Below are 15,898 nucleotides of genomic sequence, written 5' to 3'. Positions count from 1 at the left end.
AGATCTCACCTTCCCACTTGTTGATTCAAATGCACAAATGCAGATTAGAAAGCGAATTGTCCTTGAAAAACTGAGAAAAGCGTGAGTATCCTTTACTTTGGTAAATATCAAGCTGAAGTTGGTGCTCATTCATCATTATTTTAAGAAACACACTGTGCAAGCATGTTCTTGCTTTTTCTAGGTGGCCTTATTGATAACTTAAACCTATTATTGCCCTAAAGATCTTAATTATTTCTGAGACAGTCATCTGTGGTACAGTTGTAGATGTCAGTTTGCACAGCCTGCTGAGGTGGATGTCAGAACCTCACTACTAAGGTGTTCTCTAGAAGAAACCTGTCCCTTCCCATAAGCATTGGAGCTTGTAGTTGACAGCATTCCGGGCTGGCATGATAGCATGTTCCAACTCTTTAGGAGTTGGCAGGAGTCAATGCAGTTGTGTCATTACCCTGAAAATATCTGTGGGTTTTTTGATCTAAATGTTGCTATAGCACATGGAGCTTAAAATCCACAGCGAGCCCTTTATTTATCATCCTCCTTTCCCTCAGTTATCTGGAAATAACTGTTTAGATTCTTCTAGGTTGTTTAAAAGCAGATTCTGATGGATGTAAAATATGAAATATTTAAATGGCTGTATGTACCAACTGAAAAACTTGAAGTTGATTGGGATGAGTGCAAATATCTGTCCTGTATGTTAAGCATACGGTTACTGGTAAACAGATCTACACAGAAGGAAGTGGTGTCTTCAAACCTCTTAATAGTTTAAGCAGAGGTCTTTCTAAAAGAATTCCTAGTCCGTGTTTGGATGGCTGGTATCAGTATGCTTCTAGCTGCAACCATTAAAGGCCCTCAGAGTTGAAACTTTCCAAACACCAGACCTTTTCACATACATAAAAGGACTTTGGAGTCCCAGAAAAGAGATTAAAGCATCTCTGCTGTAGCTGTTAAAATTATTAAATTGACAAAGTTGAGAGGACCTTGAAAATACTCCCGTTGTCAAGGCAGTACAGATAAATGGCTGTTTGAAGGCCACGATTGTGTTGGTTTTGTTAGGATTATTTTGCTTTTCTGTGGTTGTAGTTTGTGTTAACTAGCCAAACTAGATTTTACAGAACCTTTTTTTTTTTAGCTAAAAAAAAACCCCAATCGAAACTCCCCTCAAAAACCCAAAACAACTCCATTTTGTTTTTCTCTACCTGCAACAAGCGTGGACAGGCCACAAACATGGAATTAAACTATGCTGCAAAAAAGGTGGCTGTCTCTGATCCTTCTGTAAGCGTCAATGTCTCGTGGGTTCCAAGGACTACTACTGTACACTAAAGCAGTCTCTCAGCTCTTTGAAATTTTTCCACAAGTTTGTTAGGCATTTTCGGCTGCTAGCAAAATTTCTGTTGAACTTTGAAGTCTGGTACTCCATGAATAAAGGATAAGACAGAGAGATTGGGTTTTTTCTTAGTTTCTTCAAAGATTTTATTCTTGACTATCCCCTTCTTTAGCTTGTCTTTTTAAATTTTATGAGATCGTGCAGTAGTCCTGTCTTACTCGAGTAAGAGAGACAATTTTCACTGTGATAAAGCAATGACTTCTTGGTGTGTTCAGGTGAAGTTAGTGGGAATATGAATACGGCCAGCATCATGAGAGTCCTGAGCTTGTTTTTTGTAAAACATGCAGTGATGTAAAGGAGAATAGAAATCTTGATTCTTCCAGCAATATTGATGCACCTTGCGCATATATGCATATAAACATAAATAACTGGATATTCAAATGCAAGAGGATATTAACTATTAAACAAGTAAATAGAGGCAAAAGTTTGATCCTAAATGTGAAAAGCAATGTGTTTTATTTCCAGCATTTTGGGATACTGACAACTAAAACAGTATGTATGGTTTGTTGTGTATTGTGTCAGGTTTTACACACAGTCAAGTACGGCGTCAATTTGTCTTTTTCTTTCTTTTGAAGTTTTCTGATTTCCTTACTATCATCTTGATTCCAACTATCAGGCTTACAATGGAATGTTATTTCTGTTGCATCTACGTGACTCTTAGGTTAGTAGCTATATTCTCTGGGCACACCTCATTTAGACATGTAGTTTCCTTTGTACTGTTATTTTTCAACCAGGTAAATACAAATATTTGAAACATTTCTGAGGGCTGGAGTTCTAATCCTCATTACGTAAGCACTTTGATGTTTTTGGTAAGAACATCTTGTCACAACTGAAATGTGAAGTTAATAGAATATGCATGTAAAATTATATTTAATTTCTTCTTCACATTCACACTCAACTAGAGCTTCTTATTTTTAAAAACAAGCTGTTGTAAAGTGAAAGTGTTGCCCAAACACCACTCAGGAATCTGAAATGTAAACTACAGGCCTGATCTGCTGCAAAAAGTCAATCTCTTTTTATTAACTGTCATGAGCTTTGGTGGACATCCTATGTGAGAAGAAATGAGAAAGAGGAAAATTTATATTGACCAGGGTCTTTTGCCTTCTAGGTTACCTGCAGTTTTGGGCCCTCTTCAGATTACTCTAGGTGATGTTTACACAGAGCTAAAAAATCTTGTCAAAACTTTCCGGTGAGTATTGGTCTTTATTGAGAGATTCTTCTTGATTTATTAATTAAACATGCCGTTGAATGATTTGTGATTTGGGCACAGGGAGGGCCTCATTGGAGATTTACCCTTTTCTAGCTGTATTCTTGTAGGTAGTGTCATATTCCCTGTGGACTAACAAGTCAACCCTTTCCGTGCTCCTGACAGTGGCTAGGTCACCAGGAGTATTTGTAGATTTTTAAAAACTAGGCCAGTGATCTCTGGAGGATGATGGTGAGTCTTTTAAAGGTTCTGCTACCTCGTCACCTCCTATTAAGCATGAGTTTCTGAGATCTGTCGCTTTCTTTTGCTCTGGCTCCCTACAGCCAGGCTAAATGGTTTTAATGTGATTAATAATTGTTACCACTAACTTCCAGAGCCAGGAAGAAGGTCCAATTTGACCTGTCTTGTTTCTGATTTCAAGAGGAGGTAGATCTAGTGGACTCTTATCACCACAGATAAAGCTTCTGCTTCAGTCAGAGGCACTAAAGACAATATTTGGAAACATTGGAATAAAGAAGGAGGGAAAAACAGAATGGTGGTAACTTCTCTGAACATTTTTGGGTTTTCTTTGGAACAGAACTCTTATAACTTGAACATAAATCATGTCCTGCATCTTGAAGCATTGTCAGGAAAAGGAGCAACAACAGTTACTGACTCTGTGTATGTTTTCACTCTTTGAACTTCCCCCCCAACATCCCCAACCTGCATGAGGTGTACATGAAAAATTTCCAGAACTCATTCATGTAGCATTTGCCACAAGGAATCTGGGCTTTAGTGAATGGAAACTCAGCTCCACCTGATTCCTTATGATTTATATGACATCTGGAAGGACACCACTAAAGCACAGATCTGCATATGCAGGATTTCTTACTATGGAAGATACTCTTTTCCTTTCTGGTGACTCTGATCTCTTTTATTTGAAAGAATTGTTAGTGTTTGAACTTGATTCTGTAATTGCAGTCTTTTAAGTTGAGTTTAACCTTTTGTTTTAACAGCAACACTGAAACCAGAGAAGTAATTTTTTGTTGTATTGGAGCAGCATGTTTATACTGTATATATACCTACTATTTGAATAAGATCTGTGTGTCTTAAAACAATGTTGTTGCTCTGCAGTCTAAATGCTTAATAGTCACTTTAGCTTATGGTTTGATAGAACTGGAAAAACTACATTTGGTCTCTTTCAGTCTACTTTTGTATGATTGATTATGTAAGAAGTCCTAGAGGTTCTCAAAAGCAGAACTTTACATAATTTTTGCTATTCAAAGACAATGTGGCCTGAATATGAGGTTTTAAAAATGGTTTATGGCAAAGGAGCCTTGAAACCAAACACATACATATATATATATATAAAAATACACACACACACCACCTGTGGATTTGTGGATTTAGAATGGAACCAAATCTAATTAATTTGGACTTTGGTCCCAATACCTGTCTCATGCAGCAATAATTTATCGTATTTTACAAATCTACTTGATCTATTTCTGATCTGTCAGATAACACTTTGTGAGTTTATTTTTAAGTCTTTTTTTGTTAGGAAATAAGTTGAAGGTAATGGTAGTGTGTTCTTTGGACTCACTTACTGTGAAGATTCCAGAGAAATTGCTTAGAAATTCAGCGTTTTGGGCAGGGGATGATTGAGGACAATTGTGGGCACTACATGAGAACTTGTAAGTGCCTTACATGTATCTCTGTCAAAATGAATGGGGTTTTATTATCACTGATAGTAAAAGAATACAAAAATACAGCAAATAGGGAGGCAATAAAAACCTTTGGGCACTTTCTCATTCTTGCATTTCTGATACGGAAGGGTCTGTTGATGCACAAAAGCTAGCTCATGGATATTAAGATGAAGGCAAAGTTTTGAATCTCCAGTTCTGTACATGGGTTTAAATTTACTTAATATGAGTGGTCTCTGATTTTAGGTTGAATGCTTTGGCAGTGGGACCTGGGATAAATTTAAAATGTTATTTACGTTTGCAGGCTATCATAATTTAAACGTTACTTTATTTGTAAATGTGGTTAAAATGCTTAATGACTATGGAAGGAGCACTGACAAATGCTAGTGCTCTTTACTGCTTTTTGTACTGGAAATATTTCAGGCTGAGGAACTTAGCAAAGATGGTAAGAGATAAAACACATGGCTGTCATAGGGCTTAGCTGACGAAGGGTAAAAGAGCATTTGGTGAACTAAGCAACAACAATTTTCAGCTCCATTGGTTTTTAAAGGAACACTTGCAGTTCAGCCTCCTTTGGGCAGCATTTTATTCAATCACCACTGCTGGGAAACACACTAGAGGGATCTCAAGAGATGTTTTAGAATGGTTAGAGCTCTTCCCAAACAAAGTCCCTCAGTGCCTGTAAGCTTTTGTTACGAAAACTGAGATGTCAGATAATTCTCCAGAGTGTGTAAGGCTACTTTGTTGAAAGATGAAGAGAAAATTAGCTATTTATATATAAATCGAGGCTAAATGATTATGTTTGTGAATGTGTGGTGGTTTGGTTTTTTTTAAGCATAGTATTTCATACTGAAAATAGAATTTAATCTGTATCTTATGGTTGCTGTATTCTAATTACAGAATCACAGAATCACAGAATATTAGGGATTGGAAGGGACCTCAAAAGATCATCTAGTCCAATCCCCCTGCCAAAGCAGGAACCTAAACGAGATTACACAGGAAGGCGTCCAGGCGGGTCTTGAATGTCTCCAGAGAAGGAGACTCCACAACCTCCCTGGGCAGCCTGTTCCAGTGCTCTGTTACCCTCACTGTAAAGAAGTTTTTTCTCAAGTTTAAGTGGAACCTCCTGTGTTCCTTTTGTGGAGCTTATCATTGACATTGAACTCTGTCAATGAGTATGATACAGTTGTTTCCTAACCATGTGTTCAAGATTTTTTTTATTACAGCTTTGTCTTATCTTGTTTCCAAGAAAATACTTTAGCTTTCAAATATGTTTTGTGAGTGTATGTTATCTAGTGTATATGCTTACTAATAGGCTTTTACCTATTACCATTGTTAAGTGGTAATAGAATTTTAGGTTCTGGGTTTCAAGTCAATCATCAATACTTTGGTGTATACAAGGTTCTGTATGGAAATGTGAAAGTACCAGAACATTAATGACCTTTTCTCAAGTATATAGTCTTTTCTTGAACAAGAGAGCCTGAAGTTATGAGAGTAGCTCATTTTTGCTGGTTGTCATCAAACTAAATTATGCTACGGTACATAAATATGTTGCTCTTTTTCAGTGGATAGGAGAGCTGTCTTTTATGGTTAGATTGGGCTAGTTTAAGCCTAAAGAAAAACAAACTATGCTTTAGTATTTGCCTTTGCTGACATGGGTTAGTTAAGCTTTGTTCATCTTAGTGCAAGTTTTGGAAAAATTATAGATAGCTGAGGTCCCCTAAAGTCACTATTTTATGTCCTAATCCTATGAAGTCAGCTTGCTGCCTTACAGAGTAGAGAAATGGGCAAAATAACAGGTCAGATTCTTGATCTGAAATTACATATGCCTATACCTGGGAGTCTGCATGTGAGAACAAAAAGGCTGCTTCGTTTGCAAAGATGCAGTTGACTTCACTTTGCAACAAAGATAAATTGTAAACCACAAGAAAGAAAGAAAATCTTCTCTACTTAGGGCACATTTTTTCCTTTTTCTGTGACTATTTAGCATAACAATCCTGGTGTCCATCTGCCATTCCCCATTGGACAGTGTTTCTGTTATCAAATTGTTTTCTATAAATCACAGGAAATGTAATCCTGCTGAGCAAAGGATGGTGAGCTCCTGCATTGCTGAATTTTTCCTATAACTTCAAGTTCGTTGTGGTCCCTGTTCAGGTTCTTGCACAAGGCACACAGGGATGTGTTTAAATCTGCTGCTACAGCAGGCATTGTTTACAAATAGGGTCATCATTTGCTAATGGGGTTCTACCAGCAAAATATGCATCTGACAGTAATTGAATGGGGAGACAACTGAAGGAAAAGAAGTAGAACCAGCTGTGTGTGCTCTTTTTCTGTCATTTTTAGGTTTACTTTTTTATTTACTGGTTACTTTAACCTTGGACTCCCTTGTATTCCTGCAACTTCTTTCCATACTGGAGTTCACTTTCTTTGCAGGCTGGGCGCTAGTCAGTTATTGGGAGGTCATTTGGGATGGGATTTTTATGCATTTAACTCTTTAGTCCTTTATCCTGTCAGCTTCTGCCACTTGGATCCGTCTGCTCAGTCTGAGCTCCTTCGTAGAGTATTAAAACTACTGCATGGGTCCTGCTGCCTACTGGATGGTGGAAGCAGTCAAATCCAGCTGCAGTGCATCTTGCTGGGGTGAAGCACAACACCCACAAACTAGTAATTAAGCACCCCACACAGCTATTTGGGATCATCCAACCTTCTTGGCTTACCTATCCTGCCCTACAGAGGCCAAGAAAGTAGAGACATTCTGTTTTGAAATTTTCATATTGTTTTCTTTCTTTGGGTGGGTGAGGGAGAATTTAGCGAAACTCTTTAACAGAATATATTTCACTGCAAAACCCAATATCATGTACACAAAGTTTTGTAGAGTTTTAAAATTTCCACATTATATGTTTATGACAGAAATCTAGTGACCTCTCTTTCTTGGATTGTTCTGAAGTAACAGTTTTGGCTAGAGGCAAGACGAAAAATTAATGAACCATTTTTACAGAGGACTTGCAGTTCCCTGTTTTCTGAAAGCTTTGCTCTTCAGAGGCCTTGGTGTTGACACACAGCTTGTTTTTGAAAGTGACTGCCCTTCCACTGCTCCTTATTTTTTAAGGCTTCACACCTGTAGGTTGCTAGCTTTAGTCTGATCTGCCTGAAATGTTCTTTTCAGCTGCACAAGTGCTTTAGTGTTATCCTGAAAGGTTACCCATTGTGGAAGCCTGACTTGACTGTTCATCCAGTCCAGTGACAGCAGTATATCAGCAGATCCATATTGCCATACCCTGCTGGTTCTCTGTGCCTTCTGACTACCTCCTTCATAAATAGCATATTGATAGCAATGACTAGTGTTCAGACCTTGCCAATCAATACTAACATTGAATAAGAGTTAATTGACACAAATAACTGCACCTCTCAGTTTGTGTACAAGAATGACACCTTCCTGTGCTCTAATCAATAATAACTCCTTGTAGAGCATTGAAATAAAGCTGCTTTCTCTATTTGACAGAGTTTTCCCAGGTGGCTTGGAGCTGTCTCTTCCATCGTGTCTCATCATAGCAGATTAACTGGAATGTTACATATGAAGTGCTTGTCAAAATGATTCCATCAGGCAACTTGGTAGTATTTGTCGCTGTTGTCAGTGTTGAGTCAAGACATTCAGCCTTTGTTTTGTCTCTAGTTCTATAGCCAGAAAAACATTAACAGTTTACCAGGTACAAGCTTTGTTGCCAGCTGTTAGCTATTTCAAATAGCAGTTGGGAAACATGAATGTCTTAATAAAAAAAATAATCTGTATTTGCTGGAGCTTTTGATTCTAGTTTAGTGTGACAATTTCTGTACGTGTAGTACAAAACGTTGCTTTTTCTTTCATTATTTAACAAACCTCGGGCTGTTGAGACACTATTTGAGTAATCATTGCTTCAGAATCTTATTTTGGTTGGAAGACTTGGAGAATTGAGGAGAAAATAGGATTATGTTGCTTTAATCGTTACTATCGTTAAATAAAAAATAGTTTTAGTATCTTTCTGAAATAGGGAGATGCAGAATGATCCTATAAAGCATCTTCTTCATAACTGCATTTATAATGACCATTTTGAATATAATTTTGGGGAATTAGTTAACAGAATTTGGCTTTTAACAGTGGCAAGTACAAATACCTTTATTTTTCCACTTTTTAACACTTTTTTGGGGTAACTATAGACTTGTCCAAAGACATTAAAAATTAAAAAAAAAAAAAACTTACCAGGGGAAAAACCCTGGATTTTAATTTCTTGACAGGAATTTCGTTTTAAGCAACCTCCCATCTTCACCAGTGCCTGTAGAAGTGGGTATGAATGACAGGGTGGCTTTATTCTGGATTTGAATTTATACAGGGCTGCACAGAAGGGAAGCTGAGAGCGGGCAGGACAGAGGGGAGCACACACAGGGAGGCACTCGCCCTCAGTTCTTCTGCTGGATGGCGCCATCGGTCTTAATAAAATTAGTTCTGCTGGCCGTTCTGGTGCCCGCGTAGCCACTGCTTCAGTCTGAGCCCTGGCTTTTCCGTGAAATTGCTTGCCTTGAACACCATGGGCCATGCCTACAATCAGCCACAGCAATTCACACGTTAATTGTTCTAAGTCGAATTAATATTTGACTTAAAGCAGCTCTGTCTTATTATGAAGTTCAGCCAGATGGGTCAGCAGGTATAAAATGCAGCAGCACTTTCGTTGAGCACCCACGTGGTTCTTGTGTCACGTCTTGTTTTCTTGCTCTTATATCTGCACTGGCTCCCATTGCATAAGTTAGGGTTCCAGGTTTCCATTTTGAAAACAAGATTCATCAGAGGATTGTCTCCAGTATCTTATAAAATCTAGTCTGTTTCCACAACATTAGCTTTTACAGCGAATCTGGATCTGAAGCCAACAGGGGCGAAACTAAGTGTAGGAAGGCCCATCTTTTCAGAAACGCATGTGCAGTTCCTGAGAATTTCCCAGTGGGTATGAGTGAGAGCTGAGCCCTAGCAGCAGCCAGGACTATTTGCGAGCTTTCTTTCAGCTAATTCAGCTAGTTTCAGCTAATTCTTTCAGCTAATTCAGTCTTCCCCATCCCACTTTCATACAGAAAAAGAAACATATTGGGAATTCTCTAATTCCTCCAGTGCAGGATGAGACAGAAGCCTGAAAGTTGGCGAATTGCTCAGATACAGCTGAAATTGCTACATTGTAACTCAATGTATTAAGTCTTTTAAGGGTAGACTTAAATCAAAATTCAGCAGTTAAAATCTGTTTACCTTCACTCTGAAGTGTTCTGATTTTTTTTTAAATTATTTTTCAGGTTAACGAACAGAAATATCATTCACAAAATGCCTGAATGGACTCTGATTGCTATTGTTTTGTTATCTGTGTAAGTACCCTTTAATGTCAAATATTTGCATGCACAACTGTCTTAACTAACCTATCGAGACAAGATGTAATTTTCAGATAAAAGGAGGGAAAGATTTCTTTAAATTAAGTGGGCAATCAACAGAATTATTTTTTCACGCAAATGGACTAAATTCTCTTGACAAAACAGAATTGTCCCACTTGCAACAACATGTTAACAATGGACAAACTTAATATTATGTTAAACAAAGAAAAGCTAAGCTTTTGGGATTTTTAAAGAGGGCTAATAGGGTGAAGGAGGAGTATATTTCATTCTCTTCCATTTTCTGCTAACAGACATTCTCCTCTCTGACACTAGGACAAAATGACCTGTATTATATTACTTGGATTTAGCATTTGGCACTTTTTATTTCTCATTTTACTTCTAATTTCCTAAAATATTTCACTTTCCTTATTAAAGTTAAATTATTTTCATAAAGATACAGTGTGCTTCTAAATATATTTGTTTTAATGTTCTAGCAAACTTCTTTTGACAGCAAAAAGCTTTTTCAGCAGCTCTCAAATTTCTGAAAGGAGTACTGGGCCTCAGTATTTTATTTTTGTTAGGATTAGCTTTACTGTTTAAGGTTATGGTGCTATAGTGCCTGCAGTCCTCCTTAGCTTTGTTTTACTTATTGTAGAATTAAATTCTTTCTAAGGGTTTTTCTAATGGGAAGACTGATTTTATTGTAGTGTCTTTCAGTAAACACCTACACAAGGCATGATCTATAAAAGCTGTAGTCATATGCATCAAGTAACTTCCTTAATTTGTGTTTTCCAAACTCATAGACATTTTTGAAGTTAAAGATACAAACTTTGCAGTGTGTGAAACAGACAATTCTCTCACAAATTTGTAGTAAACATTTAACATTAGTTCACCTTTTAAGAAATCACTGATGTTTTCACACAGTGTCAGGCCCTGTCTTTCAGTAGGGTTAAACTATCAAAGCAGTCTTTGTATGTCTTTTAGCTTGAATTACAAGATTGCAAAAATCTTATTCCAGAGACTGTTTATTGCCACGCTGCTGCTACTTCTTTGGGCTTCCTGGGTCACTGGAGCTTGTAGGACAGAGAAGTACTTACAGACATTCACAGGTCAAGAAGTGTTGTGGGCCAACCTCATAGCATCCCCAGTACTGCACTTACTTTCCTTGATATTACTTCAGTCTGACACATTGTTCTGGCTTTACTGTCCCAAGGAAGAGTATACCAGCAGGCATTAGAGTAGGCTTCAGCGAGCCTTACATCTGTGTCACCCAGCCAGATACCGCTCAAATGATTCATTAAATCAGAACACAGAAAGTAACTTTACTTGAATGCCTTGGCATAAATTTTTTATCAACTATAAGAACAAATCTTTTGTAATTTTTACTATATATTCTTATGGTTGAATTGGTTTATTTGTGAAACAGATCTTATGAATTTTTCAAGTAGTTTCTGTACATTTAAGGAAATGGTAACTCTTCTGATCAGAAGTTAAAGTATGTTGCTGGTCTCTTCGCAAATGATGAGCTCTAAATGTTTTCATACATAATGATTGTTTTACAATTGCTTTAAAATGTTATACAAGTAGCAGGCAGTCTTGGTAGCAGTCAGTAGAAACAGAGAACCAAGTCTCTTTTTACTTTTGCTTTCTAAGGGTCCACCCCTAAACGAATTATATTTGATCCTAAATTAGAGTAGATTTTATTTCTGATATTATTCTAGTGAAATCATGGATAAAACTACAGTAAGCTGAAGTCAGCTGGAAGGTTCTTGCAAGCTCATGATCTTCAGATTTTAAACAATTGCTCTCAGGCCCCTCCTAGGAGAGGAAGTAGAAAAATGTAGATGGGGTAGAATGAGTGGTAAGATTGCTCTAAGAAGATTATGAGTGTTGTATAATTTCTGGTAAGATTAAAACAGAACACTTAATTATTTGGGAATTCTAATTAAACTTGAATATTTAGTGGAAGCCAGAAGTGTGCAGGGAAAGGCTACCAAGGACCTAGGCAACCTCTCACAGACAAGTACTCAGATTGTGGCCCTTTCTGACCTCCTGCAGTCTGCCAAGGAATCTGTCATAGTTTACTAATATTGTTCATAAAAAGAATTACATTCCATTAAGTTTTCTCTGGCTTCCCCTTAGCTGCACTGAGAGATGGTGCATGTTGCAGCATATGTAATATAATTTAGATTGCAGAGGGGTTTGAGTCAGAATGGCTCTTTATTAGCTTCTGTCACTGAAAGAGCAGAACATTTTCACAATATGTATTCACAGGTCTTGACCTGGTCCCAGGCACAGCATGGACATTTTACTCCTAACCCGAAACAGTGAGGTAGCATAAGTAAAACCCTGGAAGAAGATAGTACTTCCTCTTTCCAGGAGGATGAAAGATGTGTTACAGGTACCCTGGGGTGCGGGATGTATGAGAACAGAGACTACTGAAGACAGGGTGAGCACCTCAAAAGAGGTGCAAGACCTGAAATATTTTTTGTTTTGTTTGGAAGGGGACAGGGTTGTTTTGTTTAAAGTAGCAACTGTTGGACTTTGCTTGCACCCCATTTTGTGCATCAATACTGTGGCTCACCACTTCCTTCTCGTACATGGCTAGCGTGTGCTGAGGACTCAAACCATGTACTTAACTTCACAGTGCGCTTTCAGAGCGCCCCAGCCCTTTTTGTGGTGCATTGCTGGGCAGAATAACTATTATCATTACTGCTGTATTGAATTCAAGTGTCATCACTGCTTAATACTTTGTATTATGTTATGGTAGTGCAATCTTCTCTTCATGGGAGTTTGCATATTAACTATTTGTAGGATACAGCATGTTGGATAGTTGTAACACCTAATGTTGGTTCTTAAATTAGACCTAGGCTCCCCTTATAGTCTGCTGGTCCTTGAGAAACTCTTAGAAGTACTTATGTGCCCTTGAGTCTATTGATTATTAAAGAAACCTGGGCTTCTAATTAATTGATCTGAAATAAAGTGCCTGAAACTAGACAGTGTGACTGTCTTTCTTGAAGTATAAAATGTTGGACATTGCAACAGTGGAGCATTTCCTGTTCCTAGTGAACAGCTGGATTTATTCAATCAAATTATCCTATAAAATATGAACAGCCAGTCTCAGCCTTTATTGAAAATCTAGCCCGAGGCACTCCTATCTTTATGACCAGCACATTCAGCAGTGCTGTATTGACCTTCTTAGAGTACACTTTGACAGCCAGAGAATTATGTTCAAACAATTGCATTCATGCCTATCATGGAGTGGGTGACTTTAAAATGATCTCTAGATCAAATTTATTATTTATTTGTAATTTTTAATAATTTTGGCAGTGGTAGATTTCTGTGCCTTCCTGTTGCAATATTTGGCATGTTAAGCAGAATTTTTTGTTATATTAATAGCTGCTTTAAAATATACTGTAAACTAGAATACAGAAGTTGCATCTTTTTCCCCAAAGAACTTTGCAGGATATCAAATGAAGCAGATAAATAGATACAAATACAGTAGTTAAGGAAAGAATGGAGAAGGCTGTGGGAAGATTGGTTGCTCTACAGGCATGGGCACTTGCTGTTTTTAGTGTATACCCCTGGTACGGTCTAATGGAAAGCTTTCAAGATACTTTCAGGAAATGTCTGCTTTCATCTTGCTTATCTGAGCTGGCTGGTTCCAGTGAACTGTGGTCAGCTTCATCTACAAAGCCTATGCAAGAGATTCCCCCGCTAAAAGCTTTGAAGCATTTCAAAATGTTCTGGGATTAGTTTATAAGCATTTGGCTGCAGTATTTAAACAAACTCAAAATGACCATGATCACTAAACAAAAGCCATCATTATATGTGTGCAGCCACTTTAGATAAATGTGTCATGTGGAGATGTACTCTAGAGGTTTACTCTCTTGGAGATAACAGTTCAGGAACTGGAGAATCTTGGGTTCGAGTATGCGTTTTTACTTCTTTGCACACCAGAGCGCATCTCTTGCTCAACACTGACATTTCTAAATTATTCTAAGCGGAAATCAGATGTATGTGATATCACTGCTGTGTTCTTGTCTGAATGTTTGAAATGTACAAATCTAACGCACAAATACATAATGGATATGAATCAGACTTGCAGAGTGACTCTTCTTCCTACAGAAACCACATACAAGTCAGCTGGATAATCTTTTATTTAGCAAGTCTGATGATAGAAGATATAGAAGATTGGTTCCAGGTTTCAGCTGAGAAAAATCATTTATCGTTAAGCTAGAAATCGAATTGTTTCCCATTTTGAAACAGTGTGCAGGACCAAAAGTCCAAAAAGTCTTTCTTTTTATAAAAATGTTTGAGTGTGGTCACAGTATTGTCTCTATGCTTGATCTCTATCTGTAGAGATATATTATTGTATGAAATAGAGAAAAGGCAAGTTTGTCTTAACATAAAAAAATTAAAAAGTGTATTCTTCCCTTTTTCTCTCTTAATAATTTTAGGTTGTTATTTGGTGAGTATGACCTCAAATACATTTTCTGTTAAGCAGTTCTTACTTATCAGCACTTTCCAAGCGAACTCGTATCTGCTTATTTGGCATATTTTAGAGGAGATCAGTATTACTTTACTTCCTCCTACTTACGTTCCTAAGTAATACTGGAACATATATAGTATTTTGAGGGATTTGCAGTGTTATTAATTGCAACTTTAAAATTAGTTAAATATCTTTGTCATTCATAAGGGAGAAAATAGAAGAAAACTTAGCAGTTTCAAAGATGTTTCTCCTTATATAAAAAAACCTCACTGTTGCTGTGTGTTGCTATAGTGCTGTTACACAGGAAAGTGACACTGTGGATTTCATTGCAGCACACACAGCTGCAGGTTTTTTCCATTCTAGTATTTCTAGAACATGGAGAGCCTTCTGAATGGGAGATTTGGATGTGCTGTGCAACTTTCACGCATGCACAGCATGAACTCTCTGAGTCTAGGATAATTAGTTCCCCTTTACAATTCTGGTCTTTGACCTCATCAGAAGGAGTGGAGCCTCAGCATGAGGCTGACTCCTGGACTTCTGTTGCATGGAGTTAGGGGGGTTGGCTCAAAAAGCTGTCTTCTCTGCATCTGCCAGTTTTGCTGCCCAGTGCAAGGGAAGAGCAGAGTCATGGCTTTCTACCAAGTGTCTTGGAAATTCCTTCAAGAGATAAAAATCTGCATGTTCCCAGCAGCTGTATGTGTGGGCATTCAGACTGAAGTCATATCCAACTGTGCAGAGCTGGTGTGCATAGTGCATCACCAGTTATAAATTGTCCTTCATTGCAGTATTCTTCTGACTAATCTTTTTGTTAGAATCTAGAAATACTTTTATGTTGAGCAAAATTTTGAATCTTCTGCTTTAGTCACCCTTGGGAACTTTATATTCCAAATGTACTTGTGAATTAAGAATATGGTAGCAGGGAAAGTACTTTCCTCTGCCACTTCATTTTTGCCTTTTGTGTGAGTAAATAAGAGATATTTGTTGCAACTTCTGTTTCAACCCTCTGAAAGATACCATGCTAGATTTCGGAAGACTGCTTTATCATGCTGACTCTTTGAGGAGCTAACTTAGTGAAGTTCATGTCCTGTTGAACTCTATGCCACAACTATGTGCTGATCAAGCAGATGGAAAAATTGCCCAGCTCTATTAGAGAGAACTCTTTGAAATTTATGTTTCTTGAAAAGGTATATATTTAGAAGATCTCTTTTGTAATGTCATGTTTTTCCCCTCTTCTGTAATTGCCGCATGCAGCTTTGCTTATTGGAAGTCATGTTGTAGCGCAGAATAAGTTGCACATTTACATGGTAATATAGGCAGTTCTGAACTAATGCTGCAAGTAAGACATGAGTGATCTTCACTGTAAACGGCTGCCCTCAACTTAGTTTTAAACTAAATGTATTTTAACTTCATCCACTGAGAAAACTGAACTGTTAACTTTGCAACTGAATCCTGAAGCTGTAGCTCTATGAAAATATACTTGCTTCCTTATTAATAATTAATCTTAATACATTCAATGCAAACATCTTTTTATCATGAAACATTACCCATCTGTTAAAAGAAAAACATGACTTTGACACACACTTGCATCTTTTATTTTCAGAGTTTTAACTTTGTCTTAGTAAACTTTCTAAAGAACAGCCTACATTAATGGGGACATGACACATAGGCAGTGTTTTTGCCTTACAGGAAACTTCATCATAAGATGAAGATCATTGTTGATTTGGCTTGTTGTTTCTGAATAACAAAAAAGAAAAAGT

General features: G+C 37.5%; 1 protein-coding gene across 1 annotated transcript in view; it reads left to right on the top strand.

Annotated features, from left to right (window-relative positions):
* Positions 1-15,898, top strand: part of RPAP2 (RNA polymerase II associated protein 2) — a gene marked incomplete at its 5' end in the record, with an annotated part of 39,935 nt that overhangs the window by 9,489 nt on the left and 14,548 nt on the right. The window contains 3 exons of the mRNA XM_029083906.1: positions 3-81; positions 2,490-2,570; positions 9,578-9,646. Of these exons, the coding sequence (XP_028939739.1) occupies positions 3-81; positions 2,490-2,570; positions 9,578-9,646 (229 nt within the window). The remainder of the gene's footprint in view (positions 1-2; positions 82-2,489; positions 2,571-9,577; positions 9,647-15,898) is intronic.

This window comes from Antrostomus carolinensis, unplaced genomic scaffold (assembly GCF_000700745.2).
Source record: "Antrostomus carolinensis isolate BGI_N321 unplaced genomic scaffold, ASM70074v2 scaffold10552, whole genome shotgun sequence".
Lineage (NCBI taxonomy): Eukaryota > Metazoa > Chordata > Aves > Caprimulgiformes > Caprimulgidae > Antrostomus > Antrostomus carolinensis.
The sequence above is the reverse complement of the archived record's forward strand: the minus strand, read 5'-3'. Positions and strand labels throughout refer to the sequence as shown.